The sequence below is a fragment of the Lampetra fluviatilis genome, chromosome 11 (genome assembly GCF_964198595.1).
Source record: "Lampetra fluviatilis chromosome 11, kcLamFluv1.1, whole genome shotgun sequence".
NCBI classification, from domain to species: domain Eukaryota; kingdom Metazoa; phylum Chordata; class Hyperoartia; order Petromyzontiformes; family Petromyzontidae; genus Lampetra; species Lampetra fluviatilis.
The window spans coordinates 4,268,547-4,294,875 of NC_136285.1; the positions used below are offsets into that span (position 1 = coordinate 4,268,547).

The following is a 26,329-nucleotide window of genomic DNA, read 5'->3' on the forward strand; positions in this document are numbered from 1 at the left end:
TGCTACGCACACCTTGCCACCGCCCCACCTGATTCGATAGAGACCATTCCCTCTGACGAGGAATCTCAACGCATAGAAGTGAATGCATGAATGGAATAATAAAGCTCATGGTGCTAAAACAGCTCTTTTACAAGGATGACCGCAGCCCAAGCCACTGTTGACAAGAGGATATGTATGTGTATGTGGAACTTATTTCGCATTGTACGTAACCAACCGTGCTCTAAAGAGCCCCTCTGCTGCACATTTTGATCTACTCTTCTACGTTGCTAAGACGTCTTGAAAGAGCTGGGAGTACCCATACTTTACCCCACCACACTCGACCTGCAAATCGACTAACTGTGATGCACCCATTCATGCTGCTGGGTCGGCAGCAGCGGGAGGAGTTCGTGGGTATTCAGAGTCACTTTATTCTTCAGGTATTTGCAATGCCGTGCTGCATAATAAAGGTTTTGTGAGCTCGTGAATCATTTTTTTTTTGCAAATCAGGTATGTGCGACAAATATCTCGGACATTCACAGGCAGGGCGATTGAAATTTTAAATAAAACCTCGGATTCGATGGAAAAGATATGGCTTGCATCGCTCTGGATCTATGAAGAGACGTGGGTGGAATGTGAGACCATTCCACAATTTGGGAACAGCAGAGACATATGAAGCGCCGATGATTATAGCACTGCACGTGTGTGCACACTGTGTGTATGTGCGAATCTCACTTAAAGTTTTATTACGTCAATTATCGTTTCCTGTATCCTGGTCAAGTGGGATCGATGCTGGCCTTTGTTAGGTGTGGGACATTATTAATGCTGGCTAATTATTTATTAGGCGATGCACAGTAGAGGCGTTAACTAACGAGTTTGCGTGTTTCTCTCCCCGTGGTCGTGTGGATTTTTTTTCCCCGGGTCCTTCAGTTTTCCCCTCCACATTTAGAATCAACATGCGTTTGGAGTATTCAGCTGCCAATTTTCACGTGACAAACCACTCCGTTGGGCTATCATTTGTGGCCAAGTCGCTTCTGAAACAGAGCTACATTGCTCAGTAGGCCTTACCTGGTAAAATAAAAAAAAGTTGATAGTTATATTCGAGGTTTCGTTTCTGCACTAAGCCTGAAACTCCTCCATTCTAACCACGAACCAGGCTCAACTGTTTGGAGCTTTTGAGAAATGGTGAATTTGGGTTTATTCAGAATTGTTTGTTCATGGGTCATACACATTTCATGGTTCTAAGCAGGAGCATAGCTCTGCTGAATAGAAAAGTAATAATGAAAATAAAGCGAATAAAAATAATAAACATCAAAAAAACACTAATGGGGACTGTAGCCTGGTCCTTAATTGGAGGGAGTGTACTGGCAGTCTATAATGTAGACTGTCGCCTGGTTATTAAGTTTCGTGAGTGTACTGGCAGTCTATAATGTAGACTGTAGCAATGCATATTCTTGGGACTTTCGGTAAAGTCACGTAGATAGGTTCAAAGAAAGAACCAAAAATTAAATAAAAAACTCCGAAGTTTCGATCGCAACACGAGCGGTCATCTTCAGGAAAAGGGGTGTTAGCTTCCAAGGCAAACTGTTTATAAGGGTTTGAAATGGGCGTAGCCCAAATGTCAGCAGCCAATGGTTGGTTTTCCACCAATCAAAGGGCTGCCAGGTTAAAATTCGCATGTTAAAGAGAGATTAGCATGTTCATGGTAGATCGCAGCGCTGCAACCAAGGGGTCAAAAATTGTAAATGTTGTGGATTCACTCTTCAACACACCGGTTGGCTAAAGTAGTGAACAATTTGTATTTTGTCAACGTGACACCTTTTTTACTGATTGGCCGTGTCGGGTGGTGGAGGGTTGCGACACACTCACCCAGCTTAATAACGTAAATCTTGACTTAAAGCTTTCGTGACTGCAGGAATTAATATTCTTGGGTCTTTCGATAAAGTCACAATGAGCTCTGCTACGTTAATGTCAACGCTAATTGTCGTGCTCCTGAACCACATTCATTCTGATCGCGTCCTCCTGCCAATTGCCATGCTGGATGCTGCCACAGTGGTGTAATGGTTAAGCCACTGGAACTTTTAAATATTGATCAAAAACTAATTTCTTGAAGAGCGGATTTTTGTGTTTAGTTAGTCGTACTTCCTCCGCACCTCCGATTAGCACGGTTGGCTATGTATGGTGCGAAAGAAGATCAACATACGTAGTATAATTGACAACACACTGGGCTTACAATCCAGGGGTCGTCGGTTCATTTCAGTCCCCCAGTGGGGCAGTTGAAACAATGCTGCAGGTTTCTTAACACCCTCGCCCCGTCTCTGGCCCACCCAGCAGTGTGAATGGGTTCACGTGCAGTCATTTGGAGGGTTGTTAAATAAAGTGTGGGTTCTCCCACCTCTTTGAGGACGTCTGGGAGCATGGAAGAGTAGGTCAAATACCCTCTCAAGCAGTGGTTACCAATCTTCAAACATTCATCGTCGGCCATCATTCAGTAAAAACGAAGGTATTTCATACTATATAAGAAAGCTATTTTCTGGCTGGATTCCTGCCTGGATTCTTGTCTGCCTGCCTGGTGAACGGCCAAGTGTGTGTGTGCATGGTGACGTTGCCGCGCACACCGCACGATGACAATCATCCGCCATCCCACGGCGTTCAGCCGGGTTCATGAATCGCGCTGATGTCATGGAGGAGAGAGGGCAGAGAGGCAAGGGGAGAGAGGAGGGAGATTAGGTAGAGAGAGACAAATCGGAATAGAGGGGATAGGGGTGGAGACAGAGTGAACAGCCATGAAATGTTGAGGAAAGAGAGAGCAAAACAGAAAGAGGAGATCGAGGGAAAGTGACCAGCAGTGGGAGGGAGGATTAGAGAGCGTCGAGATATACTGAGATGGAAAGGGGAGAGGTATGAATAAAGAGAATGAGAGGTGAGAGAGAGAAACATGGAGAGAGATAGGGGAAGTGGGTGAGATGCAGTAAAGGGAGACGAGGAATAGAGAGAGAGGTGGAATAGCGGACAGGAACAGATGATAGAATTGATGAATAGAAAACGTTGCAAAGCGAGACATTGAGATACATTGCAATATACAGCACAGATAAGGCAAGAGAAAGGTGGAGGGAGACAGGGCTCCACAAAAGATTTAAAGTTTTGCTGGCTGACTGGGAGGGATGGACAGTGAACCGAGTGATCTGCAACAGTTTCACAGATCACTTCCCACGTCTTTGCGGGGTACCATTGGTCTGCGGATCACAGGTTGGAAAGTGCTCTCCTATGAGGGTCTTTAGACCGTCGTCTAGTGTTTTGGGTGGACAAACCTATAACAGGCCAAGTTTTTCGCAGAGTGCGGGAGAAGTACATTATTCTTTGCTACTGCGATAGCAGTATGTTCTACGTTATGCCCCTTCGATAGCGCCACATGTGGTGGATGAAAGGGCCTGCACGCGCTGGTCTAGTTGAAGCCTTCCCACCAGCAGCGGTGTCAGACCGAGCAACTGCAGGGCTGCACCTTTACACGCCGTTTTTCCGCGCTGACTTGGCGGCCCGTGTGTGCGGTCTGCTCTTGTGCGTTGCCCACAGTGCGTCGTGTTCAACTGCTCCGACGGGCTGGACTACAGGGCCATGGGCAAGTTCTTCAAGGGGCTGGCGCAGTGCGGAGCGTGGGCGTGCTTCGACGAGTTCAACCGCATCGAGCTGGAGGTGCGTGCACCCCCCCCTCCCCCCCCCGCAGGGCCCATTAACCCGGCCCCGATTACTCGCTCCCACGCCCAGCGAGGAGGTCCTTTGCTGCTAAGGCGATTGTCAGGGCGCTACGAATGCATTCACGGGCGGGGAGATGAACGGACGGGGGTGATATTAATTAGTGAGCTTCGCGAGCTATCGGTGGCGCGCGTGCACGCGGCGATAAACGGCCGGCGATTGCAGAATAAATGCGGCGGAGATGAAAGCGGTTGAGTAGGTAAAATAAATAAAAATTCAACTCATTCATCAATAACACTGTGGCCTTAAGACGGAAATATATAACCGGCGACGTTTCAGACAATGCCCCTTCTCTTTAATAGCACATAAATCTGCGATATCCTGATACATTCTCTTTTATGTCTATTTATTTATTTAGTTATTTTCTAGCAGCATTAGAGATTCACTAGCCTTTTGCCCGTCCAAGGACGGGTGTACTTCAGTAAATCTGAAACTTGCAAGCTGAAAGCAGACCACGACGTGTTCCATTCATTGCATCCATTCGTGTGCAATTTGTAAGGGCGCACTGACACAGATTTATTTCATTTGAAGGTTATAATCCCTTGTTCATCATGACGTCCTTTTTACTTCTATGTCTCAACAGCGTTATGGAGATCGCGTGACATGAGGGTTCTGCCTTTGTCGTGAGGGTTGTGAGTTGACGCCGAGGAGGGGGGAGGAGGCGCTTCGGCCCCCATTTGGAGAGATGTCAGCTGCTAATTATTATTAATGAGGGGGGGGGGGGGTCCATGTGAAGGACGTCACCTGTTCATGAGTATTAATGAGGGGGGCTGGTCGACGTGGAGTGACGTCACGTGCGGGACACACAGACATTCTTGGCTCATCGTAGTAAATTTGTTGTGTTGTTATTTTAATTGTGCTTGTGCACTATTGCCAATTGGGCATTACCGAACGATGCGTTTGTATGCGCATCTCCGAGAAATTACTTAACAAAACAAAAAATAACAAACTTTTTGAATATTTTTCAGCGCAAAAAAAAAATATGCACGTAAATAATTGGCTCGAAAGGTCGCGCACCTTGTGTAATGAGTTTCAACGAGCGGTAAAGCATGTTGTCACTGCAATAATGGGTTTAGTGTTTTTCAGTAAAAAGAAATTGCTGCGGTGAAATAAACTTAAACTTGCTCCCATAATTTCACGGCGAACACATTACCTTGCGTGAATAAGAAGTTGCGCGTGCATTGTCAGCAGTTTTTTTTTGTGTGTGTGTGTTGCGCTAAACTGATTAAATAGCTAAATGTTTTTGTGATAAATGGTTTTGAAGTTCCCCTCATGCTCACACTCGAGCAAGCACACTGCTTGGCTAAGGAATATATTTGTTGCTCATAAATCACTTAAAATCCACACCTGCCATCGCTGGCCCCTATTCTGTATCTTAGGTGCTGTCATCGTCGCTGCAGAGTCTGCGGCTTGCGCCAATGTAGTTGATTCGCGCATGCGATATTGGAGTCATCAAAACACAATACATTTTTCTTTTTTTTCCGTGAGAAAAATTGCTTTTTTGCGTGTGTGTGTCAAATTTTGGCGAGAGCTGTCGTGCGCCGGTTGCGATTCATCTGAATTGCGGTGAAGCGCAGCGACGTGGCTGCCGAGAAGCTAGCAAAGCACTGCCTTGCCACTTTGATAGCCGCCCATCATGAAACCCGGGTGTCAGGTGTACCACGTTGTTGTACCACTTTGTACAACGTTGTACCACGTTGGTGTACTGCGTTGCACCGTGTTGCACCAAGTTGTACCAAGTTGTCCCCAGTTGTACCGAGTTGTACTGCGTTGTACCAAGTTGCACCGAGTTGCACCAAGTTGCACCGAGTTGCACCAAGTTGTACTGCGTTGTACCAAGTTGCACCGAGTTGCACCAAGTTGCACCGAGTCTCAGCCGCGTAGGTTTTTGTGGTTGTGGTGTATAGCTCTCCGATGAGTTTTTTGGGTTGTACCGAGCGTGTTTTTCACCACAATTGACGACATTTCACTTCACGTGTCAGGAGCTTTGTTCAGAGCTGAATTGATGATACAACACACCAAACAATACGGTAGCAAGTTGTTAACTGTCTCGCCTGCTATACAGGAGGTCGTGGGTTCAATCCCGACCCTGACACCTGTATATTTGGAGTTTGCATGTGTCTCTCCCTGTGGTCGCGTCGATTTTTCTCTGGGTCCTCCGGTTTTCCCCTCCACATTTAGAAACATGAGTATGAGTTTTGGAGTGTTTGGCTGCTATACATTTCCACATGATGAACTACTTTGTTGAGCTATCATTTGTGGTCAAATCGCTTCTGAGAAAGGGCTATGGAGCTCAGTGGGTCTTACCTGCTAAAGAAAAAAATAGTTTTGATTTATCGTTTTTTAGATTGTCCTAAGATGAACTATGTTTTTTCGTGATTGCTTTGTCACTTATTTCAGCAAAGTTTTGCCTCTGTGGATTAAAATGTTCAGTTTCATTTCCATCTTAGGAACTCTGCAGGACATAAACAACGCGTACCGCCTGATGTATGCGTGAGATGAGTGGATCAGGAGCCTATTGAAGTGCCTTCAGAATTAGTTACATTCTTATTTTCCCGTGGTCTTTCCCAGGGCGAGGTGATGCTCCATTCATTGTGAGTGTTTTGATTGAAACAAGTCTTAGCCTCGTAACTCAGTGCCAAGAGTGCAATTGGATTCGAGGCAAAGGAGAACAAAGCTGGATTAAGCACGCTGATTCAAGGATGAGCCTATTGAATACGAGGATTCAAATTAATAACTACTGAAAACGATACCTTTACTTTCAGCAAATACAATCATTCACAGTTTGATTCAGAAGCTAAGTTAGTACTCATATATATTATTATTATTGTTTTTTTACAGAACACTGATCAATCATGCTGGCGAATCGACGAATTAACTGCTCATGACAAAGTGACCCATGAATGTTTATAATGATAAACATATTTTGGATTTATGAGTATAAAAAAATCCCGATTGCCTCCTTGCTTACAGAACAGGCCCTTCGCACGTACAGTGCTCGCTAGTTTACAGCTGAGCTAGATTTTCCCAGGGCTTTGGCCGAGGGCCATACATATTGACCTCAAGGTAACCTTTCTGAAAACTAATTTGACGTCTCTGCAAAAAGGATTAGTAGGACCCCTGCATCTATTCCTTGAAATTCTTGTTGGGTTAAGGAGTAAGGAGGTGAACGAGGACTTAATGTGCATAATGTGGCAGATTATGAAAAAAAGAATGTTAAGCTACAGAGTTTTGGAACCCATGCATGAAAGGCAGTTTCGTGTGATGTGGTCAATTTCTTAATAGGATAGCTGGTGTGTGCCAACACGTGAATGAGGCCCATTATGTTTTGGGCATATTGGCCCCTAATGGATTATATAACACATTTAGAAACTGTGTTACTCGGAGGGGGGTCTGGGGAATAAGGAAGTGCATGTGAATGTTTGAGTCACACTTGCATGTGTGTGGACTCCAAACAAATTAACCAAGGAACGGAGCAGGATTTCCACGTGTAATTATACACAGTGCACACAAGGCACTTCGTAGTACAGCTGCGGCAAGCCACTCAGATGTACAGAGCAAAGCGTGGGAGATAAGTGCGAATGTATAGATCCTATCGGAGAAAAGTGGTTGTGATGGGTTGAGGTTGGTGTACGGGGGCAGAGGTGTTTCTAACTGAGGCAGGCATCGGAATGGGCAGTCAAGGGGTCAACAAGTAATGGGAAGATCTAATATAGATGGTGGGGAGAGACTGTAAGAGCAGACCTTGGCAGTCAGGTGTCAACTCTGCAGTTTTTTTTTAAAGAAAATAGGTTGAGGTGAGAGCCAGTGTCTGGAATGGTTTTATATTTCCACGTAATTGTTTCGCGCTTGATTATATTGCCATTAAAACCGTGGATAGGACAGAGCGACATAATACTACACACACGGTCATCACTGTGAGTAATCTTCAGCTGAGAAACTTGGGAGTGTGTGGGTGATGCCTATTTGATAATGATAACTGTTGGCAGCTATCGATTGCCAATTCTTAATGTGAGCTTCTCGAAAGTGAAATTGATGGCAGTGGTGAGGAATGGCACCCCCGTTGTACCCTTATCACAGATATCGAGAGGAAGTGAAGAATATGGAGGTAGTATAGGTTGTTGTGTACTTCTGTACACAAGGGGTGCCACGGAGGTGAGATGTTAACTCCCTCGCCTGGTATGCAGGAGGTCGTGAGTTCAATCCCGACCCTGACGCCTGCTGTATATTTGGAGTTTGCATGTTCTCCATCGTGGTCGCGTGGATTTTTCTCCGGGTCCTCCGGTTTTTCCCTCCACATTTAGAAACATGCGTTTAAGGTATTTGGCCGATTTACATTTCCACGCGATAAGCCACTTTGTTGAGCTATCATTTGTGGGCAGGTCGCTTCTGAAAAAGAGCTATATAGCTCAAAATACAAAGTTTATAGTTTCATAGTTTGATTTAGTAATGTGCATTATATCAGAGGTCAGAAGGACATCAAAAGCCTGGTTGCATTAGCAAGGGTTGGTGTCTGATATTCTGCATATCTTACATTTTCATAGAGATGTGAAATGTAGTTGTAAATGTGGCCATTTGAGGAAGGGAGTAATGGCAATGTTACTGCACGTGTCATAGAGTTTGACTTGGACAAAGCAACGAGAAAAAAACTTCTGGTCCACGCATGCAGGTACGTGCGAACTTTGCGGGGGAATATGTGTAAGGATAGGATAAGCGAATAAGACGTTCATGTAAGAGCATGGCAAAAACGTGCTATGGACGTGATCGGGATAAGGAGGTCGTGTGTGTAGGGTGCAGGAGGCACCTTGTCAACAGATGTAATGGAATCACACCCAGAGCTTGGCAACCATTGGGGAAACCAAAAGCGAGATGGTGGGAGACTGAAAGAACAGGCCATGATGACATCTTGGCCTTGGGAGAAGGTAGGGTATAATATGCAATATTTGCATCAGTATTATTTGTAGGGTTTTTTTTAATAGTGCTTTTGTTTTGCTTGCACTACTGTTTATACTTATAATTAAACAGAATTTAGATGTATACGTCAAACAAACCAAATGTCTCCTTGCTTAAAGAAATGTTGGTGAGGCATTCATATCTGTTGGAGGATTTTGGTGAGTGAAAATGTATCGTGGTTAGAATTGAATAAATCTATAGGACAACCATTTTATACTTCATGATCATTTTGTCAGCGCCATTTATATATGTGCGATATTGCGATCAAATTCAAAGTGATTTCCTGCTCGAATGATACACGGGGAAGTGGTCATCTCTTATTTATAGCTTTAGGCCAGTCGTTGTAATTTCACATTCCTATTTTGGATGCAAGTCATTCCATCGAACAACTGTTGTCATCATGTACAGCAAAAAAAACAGCTATCGTATCAAGTAAAATGAAAGTAAATATATTGAAATATCGATAGATTTTTTTTTACCTTTCATGAATATGATGCATACGTTGGGGTTTGCTCCAAATGTGCGTGGGGTGATAGGATAGGAATGGGTTATATTGATGAGGGATTAACCATAGGCAACGGCGGAAGGATTGGTCTTCGGTTCGGATTAAAATTCGTGGATGGAACATTCCATTCCGGCAGTCTGAGGGAGGGAGGCTTCGGCAGAGGGAAAGGAGCCACTTCCCACTGAGCCGTGATTCACACAGGGCAGAGAGAGAGAGGCGACTGTGGGTACTGGAGGTGGAGATGAAGGGGGAGAGATGACGCCGGAGATGTGCGTGGATGGGCGTTGGTCTTTAAAACAACGAGCTCGTCTTGTAGCAGATCTATTACTGTCAGAAATCCTTTCGCAATGATGTTAAATGCCTTGTTTTTGACCTACATGTCTCCTTTGTGAAAGAGATATTGCATCTCGTCGGGTTGTCATCTGGATATAAATAAAGAGTTTGATTGATTTGGCTCAAAGGCCTCTGCCATGCTCCCTTAACCCATACCCAATGAGAGCCAGCATTTGATACATTTTAAAGAGGTGTATTGTGTCACCATGATGCATGTTGTTTTACTGTCATCGCTGTTTTCGTACGTGCAATATATTTAAACATCGATTGTCACAACAGTGGCTTTCAAGCACAGGGACTTGCTTCCCCGCGGGGGGTGAGATGTGTCATTGGCAGCAGGGCGGAAGGTTCCAGACAGTCAGAGACAGTCTTTCGTGCAGGAAATGTATTTGAGGGAGTTCTTATTACTGTCTGACACACCTTCTTTCTAGCATCAACAATACCGATTGCATCTTTCCACAAAGATGTACAAAGATTATAAGTGCTGTGCCACTTTTAGTACAGCATAAATGTGTGAATTTAGATAGCTATGTATTAAATAGTTATTTCGTGTATATCCTGATTTTCGTAAGTGAATTTAGTATTTCACTGCTGAGAAGCAGGATTGTAACATCTATGTTTGCCTTGTGGCCCATAAGTTTGGGAGTTAAAACCCTGGTCATGGATTGAATCAGCCCATCAATGTAAATCAATTCAGTACCACTTTTTGGGAAATCTACACTCACTGTCCTTCGTCTTTGTCAAGGGAATACGGTTATCACGCTGTGCTATGGGCCAGCATGGTCAAGTATGGTCAAACAACCCCCGAGACTCACAGGGCTTTGGGGAACTTCATCCAGCAATTGATTGACAACGAGCAATAGATTATTATTATGATTTAAATTCTGAAGTCAGTATTTTTAGTGGTGTTGGAAGCCTGCCTAAAATGGAAAGTGGATCCAAAAATAACTGGAATGTAATAGGAGCAATCTGTTGCAGGCAGTTTCAAATCAATTTATTCAGACTGATTTTTTTTTTATTTTTAAATGTTTTCTTTGCTGAATGCTCTTGATGAATTGCATGAGTTTGAAAGGGGCCATATGCAGGTGTTTTATGCGTGTGGTCACCAGCACACAATACAAGGAAACACAATGTAATCACCCTGACTGAGGGAGTGGCATTTGACTGGTGTGCAGTTGATAGTCTGCTGAACATGTCCACCCCCAAGGCCACCAATCAGCAGATGTCATTATCGAGCACTGTTCAATTTACATCTTCTTAAAATAAATGCATATACAAAGCATTTGCCTGCATGACAATCTTGAGGCAACGCTCATCTCCATTAGAAATCAGTGAGTGGAAATTCCACATTCTTCGGGCGAGTACTCCCATGGTTGACCACTATCGCCTCTCCACAAATTCGTGTTTATTTTATGAACCCTTTAGGGATACTGAACTGATGTTCCTTCCAGCCATGGTTTCAGCTTTGTGACCATCGCATTCTGAATTGAACACCCTTGCAGCAGCACCACGTGGTGGTGGTAAGAACAGGTCACTGGGTAGCAGGATACACGTCGGGCATTTGGAGGTCAGGAATTGAATTTAAGAAATGCTATAAACTTAATTTGGAGCTTTCGTGACTGCAGGAATTACTCTTTGATTCTTTCGGTAAAGTCACGTATAAAGAGAAAATAATAAATTAAATACTAGCATACGACGTTTCAATTGCAACACAAGCAATCATCATCAGGTATAAATGAAATAGAAACACAAATCTAGTATACTTAGAAATGTAATACAACAGAGAGTCGGATAACATAACAGTCAACAGGTAGGGTGTTGACTGTTATGTTATCCGACTTTCTGTTGTATTACATTACATTTCTAAGTATACTAGATTTGTGTTTCTATTTCATTTATACCTGATGATGATTGCTTGTGTTGCAATCGAAACGTCGTATGCTAGTATTTAATTTATTATTTTCTCTTTATACGTGACTTTACCGAAAGAACCAAGAAGTTAAGAAATGCTGTTCTTATATGACCCGACACTGCATTGAAAAAATAGTAGGCCACGTGTGCTGAGCATCATGGTCTAAATTTGCCACATTTGATGAATTACTCACAAGTTATTTCACTTGGAATAGCTGCATCACAGCATCACCCCGTACTCGTAGACTGCTGAACATATGCCGGCCGGTGCAGTGTTCAGCTTGTGCCACACAGAGACAGCTGCCAATGGGGCAGCTGTCTCTGTGTGGCACAAAAGGAATGGTTGAGATGAAATGTAATCTCAGGGGCTTTGGGTTGCTAAGGCATTTTAAGTTCCCTATATATATTCAAAATTCTTAAATCCTTATTGACAAAAGGGCTGTACATGTATATACTCCTAAGGCAGCACGGATGTGCTGCTTTGTAGTCCATGGGCGAGGCCAGAATTTGATACCACTAAGAGGTGATACATATTTCATGATACCAGTTTGTGTACATGGCTAATAAAAGTGGATTATGTGATAAGATGCTTATTATTTAATTTTATTGCAACAGTTAACTTTCGTTGACAATTTAAAGATGCTGGCACAACCCAAGATTCGCCATCGCAGATGGTACCGACAAGTACAATATTCAGAGAGAAAAAAAACCTCTCAAACACATTCATCAATAACACCACATTAAAGCGAAAAAAATAAAACAGGCAACATCTTTGGCAATGGCCCTCATAGCACAGAGATGAGGAGGGTCATGAGGAAGGTCCATTGCCCGAGACATCACCTGTTATATATCGTTTTATTTTTAAGGCAGTGTTATTGACGAATGTATTGAGTTTTTTTTTTCATGTTATTTGTTCATTTGCACTACTGCCACCTCAGCAGTGGCAGCATCATTGTCACCAATTAGTCAAATATTTGGCCCGGCCCCATTATTTTACCGGGATAAATTTCCACGTGATGATAAGCCACTTCGTAGAGCTATCATTTCTGGTCGCCAGGTCGCTTTTGAAAAATAAGTTAATACCTCAGTGGGCTCTACCTAGTAATATAAAAAAAAATAGTTCAAATTGTATTTGTATATTTTCAAGTTATTTGTTTACCTTTCCTAGACGTTGCACTCCTGTCATATGTTTGCATTGTTTGTTGTTGTAACGGTCTCACCTGCCCCTACTTGACATCTGTAAAAAAAAGAGCTTCATAGCTCATCGGATTCCTCCTGTGCATAAATAGATATTCTGATTCCGATTCTGTGCTTGCGCCGCGGCGCAGGTGCTGTCCGTGGTCGCCCAGCAAATCCAGACGATCCAGCGAGCGGTGGCCGAGCGGCTGCACAGCTTCGTGTTTGAGGGCACGGAGATCGCGCTCGACTCGTCCTGCTCCATATTCATCACGATGAACCCCGGCTATGCCGGCCGCGCCGAGCTCCCGGACAACCTGAAGGTATCGTGAAGTACGCTTTGGGTGATTGCGTTGTGCGTTTTTTTGTTTTGCGCGTTTGGGTAAAAGGTGAGCGCACTGCCCCGGGATCGCTCGCCGCACGCCACTGCTGGCGGAAGGGTCTCCACTCGAGGGGAGCCGTAGAGAGTAGCCCTCTAGAGGGTCTTTGACGCTGCCCTACAGCGCTCGCCAGACGTCATGGTACGAAGTGGGAGTACGTATACACCTCAGACCACCGAATGTGACCTGCCAACCGGCTTCACGATGGTAGCCGTTTATACCGCTGGGCGGACAACAGAGATTGGCGGGTGGCGGTGGGCGGAATTCAAGAAAATTGCACCATTGTTTCAATTACCACAACAAGAGATGGTATGGAACTGGCAACTTTTGATTGCAAGTCCAGTGTGCTAACCCATTACACCACAAGAGCATCCCTCCAAATCAAATTAAATCTATTCAACTTCTTGTTCAAGCCCCGTCCCTATTGGCTGACTCCTAGGGCTGGTTGAAATTATACGGTTGTATCACAATTGGTTGTGTCTCCATTGGATAGCAAATTATTGACTCTCTGCAACTACTGAGTCCTTATTTTATTGACGCCCCCCCCCCCCCGGGGATTACGGGTTGTATAGGGGCGGGGGTGTGGATGTGTTTGAGCGCAAACGTGTTGTAAACGGTTAGCACACACTGTGTGTGCTTCGATCCCATAAACTCCCATTGTAAATTTGCCATTCGAACCCCGCTTAGTTGTTCATTAGCTTGGCTCGGCCAAAAGTGTTTGCCATTGTCAACACTGTGGGAACAAAAAACAAAAGTGATTGGGCATGCGGCTGGCAACTACCACCTCATCAAGTTACGTGCCAATGCCAGTGGGAAATCACCTCCAGCACTTCGTCCTTACAATGAGTGCGGCTAAACTGGGGATATTTGTCAGTAACAGTTTTTTACCGCATTATGATCCCATATGGCTTGTTCTCTACGACTTAGCATAAACACGGTTGCATTTTGTCGAACGAGTAATACGTTAACACAGGCGCTTCATAATAAGTCCCCCACGTACATCTTTAAAATATATATTTGGACCACCCATATTTTACACACACAAAGAAGAGACCACACACATGGCCAGTGCAGTCGTCATCGTAGACTGTACTTCACCGCATGAGAAACCCATTGGGACATCATAGTCATTTTGCAATGGTGACGAAGGTTAACGAAGTGGATTAGCACATGCTATGCAGACCTAAACTACAGAAAACTAAGAGATCTACGCACAGTCATTCCAATTTATGACAGAGTTAAGCGCAACTTTGGAGCTTGCGAAACATAACAAAGTACGAAGAAGATACGGACATAGCAATATCATAAACACATGGTACAAAATCATATGAGCTGGAAATTAGATCATAAACAATTACAGACAAAACCACTGTTGTAAAATTCTGGTTCCATATGGATGCTGTATAGCATTTTATATATATAGTAAATCACCTTTTACACTCCCACTGGCCTGTCAAGAGTGAAGCTTGACAAGCAGATATGACGGGAGGAATCAATTCTGGGCAGATTTTTTTTTAAGTTGCAATCCACCACAAGCATCATATGAAACCATCACATCCATAGCCATTGCGTTTCAATGCATGCAGTGTCATGCATCTGCCATGGCTTAACAAGGCAATGACATTAGTTAATAGGCATCTCTGGCTTTGAGTACATGTACATGTGGAGATTGCTAAGAATATCATGGTGGGAGAGGGTAAACCAATTTCGATGTGTTTAAAAGAGAACGTAGTCGTGACATGTTATTTAGGTATTCAGGAATAGGAGACTTCAATGAATAGGGTACACGCATATACGATGGAAGGAGGGCAGGTTACCGAGATAGCCACCGGAGTGACACCCAGAGGTCACTGACCAAGAAGAAGACCGTAAACCAGATGGTGGAATACTGTAGGGGCATCCCCTGGAATTTTGGAACGGGGAGCGGTGGTACAATGGGTTAGCGCTACGCTGCGCTACGAATTTGGGGACGTGAGTTCGATTCCCGCTCACGGCCAACACCGGCGATGATTATCTGAAGCGGTTCTGGGCCTCCTCTATGTTGACGCAGCCTCAAATAAGTACCTAGTGCAGTGTGTAAACATTGCCACTCGGGAGGCAAAGGCGGCCGGGCGTGGTGATGGCCATCCATTCCCTTGTGTGCCGTCCCGGCCTTCATAGGTGCTCGCTAACAGCGCTTGCCCCAACAGTCTGTTAAGGCTATGCGGAGGGATATTTGTCTTTTGTTGTATCGAATGTTAGATTTTTAGATTTTATTTAATTCAGCAGGAGGGCTGTTGGACTTTATTTCCTAGGCAATCTGCGACGGTACAGATGATATAGAGTACAGCACAGATCTTCGTTACATCTAAGGTCTGAAGGCATGCCATCATTGCATTGATTATGCTGAACTTCATTGCACTTTTTTATTTATTTTACACTGTGATTGTCCTCTGGATGGACGAGCCCTCACCAAAGGAATGTGGAATGTCTACGACTGCTGTGCGACTGCCAATGTGGAAGAGCACTGCTCTGTGATTGTTTAAAGTAGACACGGTATCGTTTTACTTCGTACAGTTTACCAATCGAATTTCAAGACTTGACCATTAACTGCCATATCAGTTGCCCATTTATTGCATTGTTGGTCTGCTTTTTTGTACTTTTGATTAAGAATATTAAAAGAAAAACACTTTAGAGTTCTTCTGGAGTTAAGCCTGCCATAATAATGATAATATTTTTTTATAATCGATAACACGCATGCTGCCAGTTAATCAAACATAATTACACAATTAAATTAACTATGAAAGTGATTATGTAATTTAAGCATCATGCTATAAAATACTCTTAAAATTATTTCGCGAAGCACTGATTGAATTGATAATAGCTCATTATTTAAAGCTTTAATTATTGAGTTTGTTATGGCATTTATGTTTTGTCAGGAAATAAAATTTGGAGGAAAAGAAAAGTTAGAAAAGATAATCAGGATATCATATCTTGAAAAACGAACGACATGCATTGTACATTATACGAAATATCGTAAAATCGGCACGTTGTGGAAACCGTAGTTTAGACACACAAGGCACACACGCAGTGTTCTACGCGTGTTGCCATATGCACCTGGAATGATTTCTCTCTTGCCGAACAAACAATAACACTGTGGCCTTAACAGAAAGAAGTGTATATAAAAGTCAATGTTATTACCTCAGTGCTATCATCCCGGCTCCTATGTTGTGGTCGATGGCATTTCTTCATAGCACGCAGAAAGGCCAGAGAGATAGTGGTTCGTTAATGAGGTTTGGAGTCTGCACTTAACACCGTGGGGTCTGATGAGAATTTAATTTTCAAACATGTTTTATTATGACAAGTTTATTTTTTTATGGGCTTATGCTTAGTGACCTCATAATAGCCATTGCGTAACAGACACACTGCCAAGTAAGTCGCTGGTAAAAATGTTCAAAAGCATATTTTTCGATAACACACATCTCTCAAAGGTATCCGGTGCTGTATCTCAGATCACGATGTGTTACCGTTGTTGTCAAAGTAAGGAATGAAGGTTGAATTTCATTTTTAAGGCATGTGCCAGTGTGAGAATCTTGATGTGTGGGCAAGCAATCTTCTGTCTTTTATTTATTTTCGTGGCTTTGCGCAGGAGCACTTCCTACACAAAAGTAATTTCTGTCTCCCAGCATCATCTCCTCCACTCTCAAAGGGCACGTCAGCCTCGTTGTTCCTGCTCGTTTGAACGATAAACAAAACGCGTTACTTTATAACACGTAGTATTTCACGACCAATATTGTCCACGATAGAGTTTTTGGGTTAGATGATATAAATATAAATGTGTCGTTAAACCCGCCACCACCAGACACAGCCAATTAGTAAGGTTGTTCACGTAAAAAAAACATCCCAATTCATATTCGTTGGGTCTTTCGGTGAAGCCACATAGACATAACAAATAATAAAAATAATAACAATATCACGACGTTTCGATCGCAACACAAGCAATCGTCATCAGGTGAAATATATAGCGGGAAAGCTGCTATGTTTCACCTTATGACGATTGCTTGTGTTGCAATCGAAACGTCGTGATATTGTTATTATTTTATTATTTGTTATATCTATGTGGCTTTACCGAAAGACCCAACAAATATAAATTCCTGCAGTCACGAAAGCTTTAAGTAAAGAAACATCCCAATTCGTTACTAGTACAGCACACCGTTGTGTTGGAGAGTAAACCCACAACATATATAATTCGAGTATGATGTTTCGCCAGTAATTACAACTAGCATCATCAGGCGACTGCCAGAATTGTCGCCTGATTCCCTACTACAGCCATGAGTCTAAACTCATGCTTCTACATATGGAGGGAGAAACCAGAGGCCCTGGAGAAAAATCCCCTCAACCACTGGGAATAACATGCAAACTCCAAATATATAGCAGGCGTCAGGGTCGGGATCGAACCCACAACCTCCTGGATACCAGACGAGGTAGTTAACATCTCATAGCCACCGTGGCTCTCATGCTGGATTTGTATACGCATATGTAATCGCCCTTCGACTAAAGTACTATTCCTATGGGGTAGTCATGGATGGACAACTCAACAAACTACAACAACAAAAACTGGAAACCTCAGTCGTAAACGAGATGAGAAAATCGAAATGCCACAGATTCATGTGCTTTGCTAAGGATCCTTACGGAGCGGAGCAGCACAAACACAAGCTTGAAAAGCACACACACGCACACACTAAAATCAGCCGTATGTGGGAGGGCTGGGGTGATTTCGTGAGTTTGTGATGCTTTTCGAAGCGGAATTAAATTTTGGCCAAAGCGATGTGTCACGCGTCAAAACGGCTTGCTGATAAAAATGCATCACGAGCATTTATTTGGCAGAAATGCTTCATGTCACCATGCTTGTCATTTTCTGCCAGGGGTGTAAGGTACACACGTGCGTCCAAGCGGTAGGTAACAATGTGAATTGGTTTGCGTGCGTGTGTGTGCATAATTTGAGTCTCCAAAAACTACGACAGTTGCATAATCTACTCCGTATAGTTTAATAAAAGTTATATAGGATGGTTTTCTCAGATACTGTATATGCTGCACAGATTTCATGTTTAATTTCTAGAATGTGTAATGCGGGCGTAAGCGACCTTCCGGAGGTGACGTCACGGGGGGTGGAGTCATGTGACGTGGGGGGAAGGTTCGGGGCTTTAAGCGGGTAAACCGGAAGGGGAAGGCAGTCGGGGTGTGAGCGGAAAAGAGTGAGGCCACGCGGGCAAGTGTGGAGAGGGGGGGCGCCGACGGCCATCGGGAGCCAACCCCGAAGATAAGAGGAAGCTGCGGAGTGGTGTGCAGCTGGGGAGGAGACAGCCAGGAGGGCTGCGTGTTAGAGGCAGCGGTGTGGCTGCCAGGAGGAGCTGCGGAGAGAGAGAGAGAGGGGGCTGCTTGTTAGAGGCAGCGGTGTGGCTGCCAGGAGGAGCTGCGGAGAGAGGGAGAGAGAGCAAGAAGCTGTGAGAGCTGCGGAGGGAGAAGAGCAGCCGAGAGTACAGCCAGGGGGGGCTGTGTGAGAGAAACAGCAGCGGAGCTGCTGTTGTGGATCGGGCCGACATTGGAGTCAGCACCGTGGAGAAGCTACAGAGTAAAGACAGCCGTGTGGGTGTACAGCACGAACCGAATAATAAAGGACACTGAGCCAGACATCGTGGTCCAGTCGTTTATTACACTGGTGTCGGAAGTGCAACGGCATGTCGAAACAAGTGAGGAAGAAAGTTAATCCGGCGCCTGCATCGGCTTCTTCGTCCGACGACGACGAACTCCCTCCAACCGCGGATCCTGTTGGGATGGTGGAGGAGAGCCCGGCTGAGGAGACCACGGGAACGGGAGTGGAGGATGTTGGCGCGGTGGCGGGTCCGTCGACATCATCAGACGCGGATCAACGATGGCAAGCGATGGCGGTACAACTGGAGGCACTTAAGGACGTCCTGGCGCATCTATGCCATCTCGTCGCGCCAGGGACGATGGATGATGCAAGTGGTGCTCCGCGGGCCGCCACGTTGCCTGTCCTGCCGCCGCCATTGCCCACGCGGCAAGAGGCCGCCATTTTGCGCGCTCCGTGGCGCCAAACCGCCATCTTGGCCACGCCGCGGGCCGACGCCATTTTGAATTTGCCATCACAACCACCACCATTGGAAGACGGCGGGAAGAGGAGTCGGAGTCGCCACCTTACAACAGTTAAAGAATTTTCCGTCGGTGGGGACTGGAGCGCGTTCGCCTGCCGCTTCTTGGCGGCGGTACGCACAGCAAGATGGACCGATGCGGAGGCTTTGGAGGTGTTGCCGACTCTCCTGGACGACGAATCTGTCCGATTCTTCCGTTCCATAGCGACCGATAAGAAGGCAACTTTATGTGGTGTTTTTCAAGAAATGGCCGATGCTTATGAGCCACCAGATGATGCGCATCGGCGATTCGCTCAACGACAACGAGCACCAGAGGAGTCGCCCGTGGCGTTCAGGGGTGCGGTGCTGGAGCTGGCCATGGCAGCTTATCCTGAGACGCCACAGGACCTGCTTGAGCCTCTCATATTAGGGAAAATGTTGGAGCTGTCTCGGGATCTAGGGATCCCCATGCCTGTGTGTGGGCATGAGAAGCTAACTTCCCGGATGGCTGCTAAGTGTCTCGATGCGCAATTCAACCTCCGTCGCTGGAAACAAGTGACGGCGTGGACGGGGGGGCCCGTCAAAGAAGGGGAGGCGTTGGGGTGGAACCCTGCGCAGGCCGTCTATGTTCCGGATGACCGGGGCCCTCAACAACTGACGGCCGCCTCCGCTCCATGGACGGGACGCGGCGGGCCGAGACCGCGCGCGGTGCTACCAGAACGGGGCCGTCAGGAGGCGAGGCCTGCGCTTCGGCGCAACGAGGCCGAATGTTTCCGCTGCGGGCGTAGGGGCCACTACGCCAGAGACTGCTGGGCCCGCTTCCCGGCTCCGCCGCAGCAGGAGGCCTCGGCACCGGTCAAGTCGGCTAAAGATCCTCCGAAACAGGCATGTCGGCACGCACCAGACACTCGGCAAGGCTTTCCACCTCACCCACCACCTGTGTTGCGCGATCCTATTGTTGTTGTTAAAGAAAGGCCATCGACGGGGCCTTTTCATTCAGTTACGCAGTGGCGCAAATTGGCACGGAGAGTTGTCGCGGCCGCTACGGGTTCGTCCACTGTACCGGGGTCCATACAAGGTGTGGACGTGCGCATTTTGGTTGACTCGGGGGCGTCTGCGACTATTATATCGGATGTCATTTTCCATCTGTTGGGCATTCCGTCGGGGGCTGTGCGTCCGGTTTATGGGTCGTGCGTCGCTGCGAACGGGGGTAGCATGGGTATCGTGGGTCAGGTGGATGCTAAGATATCTATTGGGGATGTGTCGGCCTCGGGTGTTGTGTTGATATCGAGATCTTTGGCGGTTCCTTGTTTGTTAGGCACCGATTTTTTGGCTAAGATGCCCATTTTGATCAAAATCAATGAGAATTGTATTGAACTGCCGGGGGGCCGTCAAATCTCGTTCCTGCCGTCGCCCTGGGGGCGACCTGCTTCGGCCGTACAAGTGCAGGCGCTGTCCGTCGCATCTGTGGACATCCCACCTGGTACACAGATGCTTATACCCTTGCGGTATCGGAAGCCCCTGCCTGATCGGCTAGGAGCAGTAGGGGTCTTGTTGTCACCGTCCGCCACGATATCAACCGGGTTGGCGTTAGTGGGGGCACAGACCATCGTCCGGCCGGATCAATTACCGTTTTTACAGGTGCTTAATGCGGGGGGAGAAAACGTCCGTGTCCCGGCCCGTACGGTTGTGGCACATGCCACTACGGCGTTTGCGACCCATGATTGTCCACATAGCCGGGGAGTTGTTGCTGGGGTTTCCGAGCCAAGGAGTTCGGATGATCGTTGGGTTGCTCATTTATGTGACGAAAATTCTTCCCTGTCCATGGAGCAACGTGGTGCGCTGCGTAAATTGTTGTTGACATATTCCGATGTGTTCAGCTCCGATGATTTGGATTTGGGCCGCACTTCCTTGCTTTACCATCACATTGAGACGGGCGATGCTGCCCCTATTCGATTAAATTCGCATCGGATGAGTCCTGCGGAGCGAGAACACGTACGGGGGGCAGTGGAAGACATGTTGGCTGCGGACATTATATCGCCATCTAACAGCCCATGGGGCGCTCCAGTCGTTTTGGTTAAGAAGAAGGATGGCAAATTGCGATTTTGTGTTGATTTCCGCAAATTGAATAAGATATCGGTGGCAGATGCGTACCCCCTGCCGCGTATGGATGACTCCCTCGACGCATTGTCGGGGGCTAAGTTCTTTTCCACACTGGACCTCTCTTCGGGATTTTGGCAGCTTCCCCTTGACGAGTCCTCACGGGAGAAAACCGCATTCCGTACGCCGCAGGGGTTATTTCAATTCAACTGTCTCCCGATGGGATTGAATGCGGCCCCTGCTACATTTCAAAGATTGATGGAGCTCGTTTTGACGGGGTTGCAGTGGGAGACATGTCTTATATATTTGGACGATATCATTGTCTTCAGCCGCACATTCGATGAACATTTGACGCGGCTGGAGACAGTGTTCACGAGGATGCGTTCTGCCAAATTGAAATTCAAACCAAAGAAATGTCACCTACTGCAACGGTCCGTCCGCTATTTGGGGCACATCGTGAGCGCTGAGGGAGTGTCCACGGATCCGGAAAAGACGGCGTGCGTCCGGGATTGGCCGACTCCGGCCACCGTGGGGGATGTTCGACGGTTTTTGGGATTTGCCTCGTATTACCGAAGATTCGTGCCGGGTTTTGCGACGATTGCGAGGCCTTTGCATCTCCTTACGGGTAAAGGACGGAAGTTTGTTTGGGGACAGCCGGAGGAGGCGGCCTTTCGGAGTCTGCGTGATCTATTGGCCACGGCCCCAACATTGGATTATCCCGATTTCGATCACCCATTCATTCTTGATACGGACGCGAGTGACACAGGTATTGGGGCGGTGTTATCACAGTCTAAAGGGGGTGTAGAGCGTGTCGTGGCGTACGGTAGCCGAGTCTTGTCTCCTGCGGAAACCCGCTACTGTGTCACTCGCAGAGAACTATTGGCGGTTGTTTTTTTCCTACGGCAATTTCGACCATACCTCTACGGTCGTTCTTTTATTGTGCGTACGGATCATGCGGCCTTGCAATATGCCCTTAAAATTGACCAGCCATCCGGACAGTTGGCACGTTGGTTGGACACGCTACAGGAATTTTCCTTCCAAATTCAACATCGGAAGGGAGTGCGCCATGCGAACGCTGACGCACTTTCCAGATTACCGCGGCGCGCCCCTTGTAAATGTGAGTCGGGGACGCATAGGTGTTCGCCGATTCCAAACCCCCCTCAGCCGCTCACGTTGGCCGTCGAGAAGTCGGACACTCCGATGGAACCGGGACCGGCTGACGGGGTTTTGAATCTGCCGCGGTCTGTCTGGATCCGGGAACAGATGATGGATGAGTCATTGGTGTCCTTGCGGAAGCGGTCTGCTAAGGACAATGGGAGTCCGAGTACGGCTGTGGGGCCGCAAACCGCTCTCCGAGATGGTCTGCTTATGTGGCGGGAGGGGTTCCAGGAACGTTGGCGCCTGGTGGTACCAACGTCCTTGCGGTTCGAGTTGATTAGAACCCTCCATTGTGACACTCTCTTACATTTAGGGGTGCAGAAGACCTTGTTGACGTTGCAACGTCATTATTTTTGGCACGGCATGGCGACAGATGTCGTAGGGCACGTGCGCGCGTGCCCTGCGTGTGCACAACGTAAGCCGCCGAAACATCCTTACGTGCCGCCTCTCCAGTCGATTCAGGTGTCTCGAGTCAATGAATTGGTGGCGCTGGACATATTGGGACCTTTTCCACCATCGGCGAGGGGTAATAAATATTTGCTGGTAGGTGTTGAGTACCTCTCCCGTTGGCCGATGGCCTGGCCGTTGCCCGATCAGTCGGCCGCGGCCATTACCGACGCCTTTTTGTTTGGGTATATTATGGATAAGGGGGCGCCTGAGAGACTCCTCACGGACCAGGGCAGGAATTTCTCTTCTAAATTATTGGCGGAAGTGTGCGCGGGCCTTGGGACTAAGAAAGTACGGACATCCCCATACCATCCGCAGACGGATGGTATGGTTGAACGGCTGAACAGGACGTTGTCTGCCATGCTTTGCCATACCGTGAGTGAACAACAATCAGATTGGGATCTGCACATCCCCGGGGTGCTTTCGGCATACAGGATGACGCCTCATGCGGCTACAGGATATTCGCCGTTTTACCTTATGTATGGTCGGGAAAACGTGCCGCCGGTGGATGTGCAATTGGGAACTGGGGTGAAGGGACCTCGTAAACCACTTCCTGAATACATTCAGGACACGGTTCGCCGAGTCACGGAGGCGCGGGAGAATGCCCGCGTGGCTACGGCCAAAGCCCAGGCCCGGAACGAGCGATATGCGCGACGGTCTGAGGGGGAGTGCCCTTGGAAGGTTGGGGACCTAGCCTGGCTTCATTGTCCACAGGTACGTCCGGGGACCTCGCCGAAATTGCACAAACCCTGGCATGGTCCCGTACGCCTCATTGCGGTTCCCAACCCACAGTCAGCACGCGTCCAGATTGGGTCTCGTCGCTGGGTTGTGCATACGTCGCGCTTGAAACCATATGTTGCTCCCTTACATGATGCGTCATCCCCCAATGTTGCCTTGCCGGGGTCTGTTGCTGCTGACTCTCCCCTGCCTGCGTCCATTGATCTCGCTAGAGCGCCTGTCGTACCTGTTCCAGACAGGCCGGCCGTGACATTGCGGGGGACGAGGGGCCCTGCTCGGAGGACGCCTGCCAGGTCTGCGGGACCTTCGAGCCCTGCAGCTCTTCCGACCCAGCTGCGGGCACGGTCACAGGACAAGCCCAAGACTAACTCTTTAGGGACACGGGACGTCGGTGGACTTCCGGCTACGACAGGGGGATTACCCCCTGTCATTCCTCGACTTTCATCGCGTTCCCGTTCTGCGAGTGGGCCGCCGACCGTCCGGGACGGGCCGGCGACCCGCACACGTTCCAAATCGCTTACGTTTCGTTGATTGTTGCTGTCTTGTTATTTTTTTCTTACAGTTGTATTTATTGCATGCTTTTGTACGTTCGTTGATGTTAATTGCGTTGTTGTTGTTCTTGTTGTTACATTATATGCTTAGTGTCGTTTAGGGGGGGAAGCTCGGTTCGCCGCATTACGATTTGCTATTAGTCAGCCGAGGTCGGCTGGGATTTTTCTACGGGGGAGGGTGGTGTAATGCGGGCGTAAGCGACCTTCCGGAGGTGACGTCACGGGGGGTGGAGTCATGTGACGTGGGGGGAAGGTTCGGGGCTTTAAGCGGGTAAACCGGAAGGGGAAGGCAGTCGGGGTGTGAGCGGAAAAGAGTGAGGCCACGCGGGCAAGTGTGGAGAGGGGGGGCGCCGACGGCCATCGGGAGCCAACCCCGAAGATAAGAGGAAGCTGCGGAGTGGTGTGCAGCTGGGGAGGAGACAGCCAGGAGGGCTGCGTGTTAGAGGCAGCGGTGTGGCTGCCAGGAGGAGCTGCGGAGAGAGAGAGAGAGGGGGCTGCTTGTTAGAGGCAGCGGTGTGGCTGCCAGGAGGAGCTGCGGAGAGAGGGAGAGAGAGCAAGAAGCTGTGAGAGCTGCAGAGGGAGAAGAGCAGCCGAGAGTACAGCCAGGGGGGGCTGTGTGAGAGAAACAGCAGCGGAGCTGCTGTTGTGGATCGGGCCGACATTGGAGTCAGCACCGTGGAGAAGCTACAGAGTAAAGACAGCCGTGTGGGTGTACAGCACGAACCGAATAATAAAGGACACTGAGCCAGACATCGTGGTCCAGTCGTTTATTACAAATGAAACGTATTGATTCTACATAGAGAGGTGTGCATATTTAATTTAAAAAATATATTTTAGAATTGATTACCTTTCACATTACTGACCTCGTTGAGAAATTATCACAGTTAGTAAACATACAAATACATTAGTCTATGGTCAATGCATCCAACTCTTTTGGGGTGGTTACCACTATTATAGAATCCCCAATAAAAGGCTCTATGTTTGATGGGCACCACGGTGGCAGGATGTTAACAACCTCGCCTGGTATACAGGAGGTCGTGTGTTCAATCTTGACCCTGATGTCTGCATATTTGAAGTTTGCATGTTCTCCCCGTGGCCACGTGGATTTTTCTCCAGGGCCTCCAGTTTTTCCCTCCACATTTATAATCAATGCGCATTTAGAGTATTTGGCTGCTATAAATTTCCACGTGATAAGCCACTTCATTGAGCTATCATTTGTGGCCAGGTCGCTTCTGACAAAAAACTACATAGCTCACTGTGACCTTACCCGGTAAAATTAAAATAGGATGTGGTTTCAACCTATATAATCATCTTGTTCCCATGTGCATTCCCTTTGCGCTCCTTCACTCCGACTGTTTGCCCCATTTTCATCATTTCAAGCGTTGTATATGTAATCAGGAAGAGGAGTATGTGATGGGCGGGGCACGTGTGCAGGATGGAGGAGGGCAGGTTACGGGGCCAGGCCATGGGAGTGGCTCTCAGAAGTTGATGTTCAAGGGAAAGCTCGTAAGCCACGATGGCTGGTTACTGTAAAAAAGAACAGACCGCAGAGGTCAGGTGTCGACTCTGCAACAGCTGCAGAACTTGGCAGCAGGAAGTGTTGGCAAGGTGCGGTCTCATTAACTGCCGTGACCTCTTGACCTTGAACATTTGTCGTTGCCCAGCCCCCTCCAAAATTGTTGAATTTCTCCGTCTCCTTTTGAACCTCCCATCATCTTTGTCTAAACTTTATTTTCTTAACCTCCATCTCGCTCTCCCGTACAACCCAGCTCCAACCATACACCCCAACCCTAACTCAATTGTTAGCTTTACCCATTCCATAACGAGTGTCCACTCACCCTGACTGATAGCTACACTTTTTGTAACCTACAAATGACCCCGACCCTCGTTTCGCTCATCGGCTTTCAACGGAGCCCTGGTTTTAGTCTCTCTGGTCACCGACCGTACCCGCTGGCCCTTATTACATCTAACCACTTCGCAGCTCCCCGTATCGCTTCTCATTTTGCCTCCTGGACAGCGATGTAGCCACTGGGCTGGCTGCCCTTGCGTTGAATCAAGCAGTGTGTGGTGCCGGTGGCCATCATAAGCAGCATGCAGCCCCAGAGGAGAACAGTCGAGGATTGGTTTTCGCATTGATGTATATGCCACTTTCAGTCAATTTTTATGGACCGAAATAAACCAGGGGAAACAAGCCCTCCTGGGGGAAGAGAGTAAAAAGCA

At 47.2% G+C, this 26,329-nt stretch overlaps 1 protein-coding gene across 10 annotated transcripts in view; it reads left to right on the forward strand.

Moving 5' to 3' along the window:
- Positions 1-26,329, forward strand: part of LOC144934736 (dynein axonemal heavy chain 3-like) — an 864,594-nt gene that overhangs the window by 553,029 nt on the left and 285,236 nt on the right. For all 10 annotated transcript variants that reach the window (XM_078860821.1, XM_078860816.1, XM_078860817.1 and 7 more), the window contains 2 exons: positions 3,550-3,669; positions 12,760-12,930. In XM_078860821.1, coding sequence (XP_078716947.1) covers positions 3,550-3,669; positions 12,760-12,930 — 291 coding nt within the window. The remainder of the gene's footprint in view (positions 1-3,549; positions 3,670-12,759; positions 12,931-26,329) is intronic.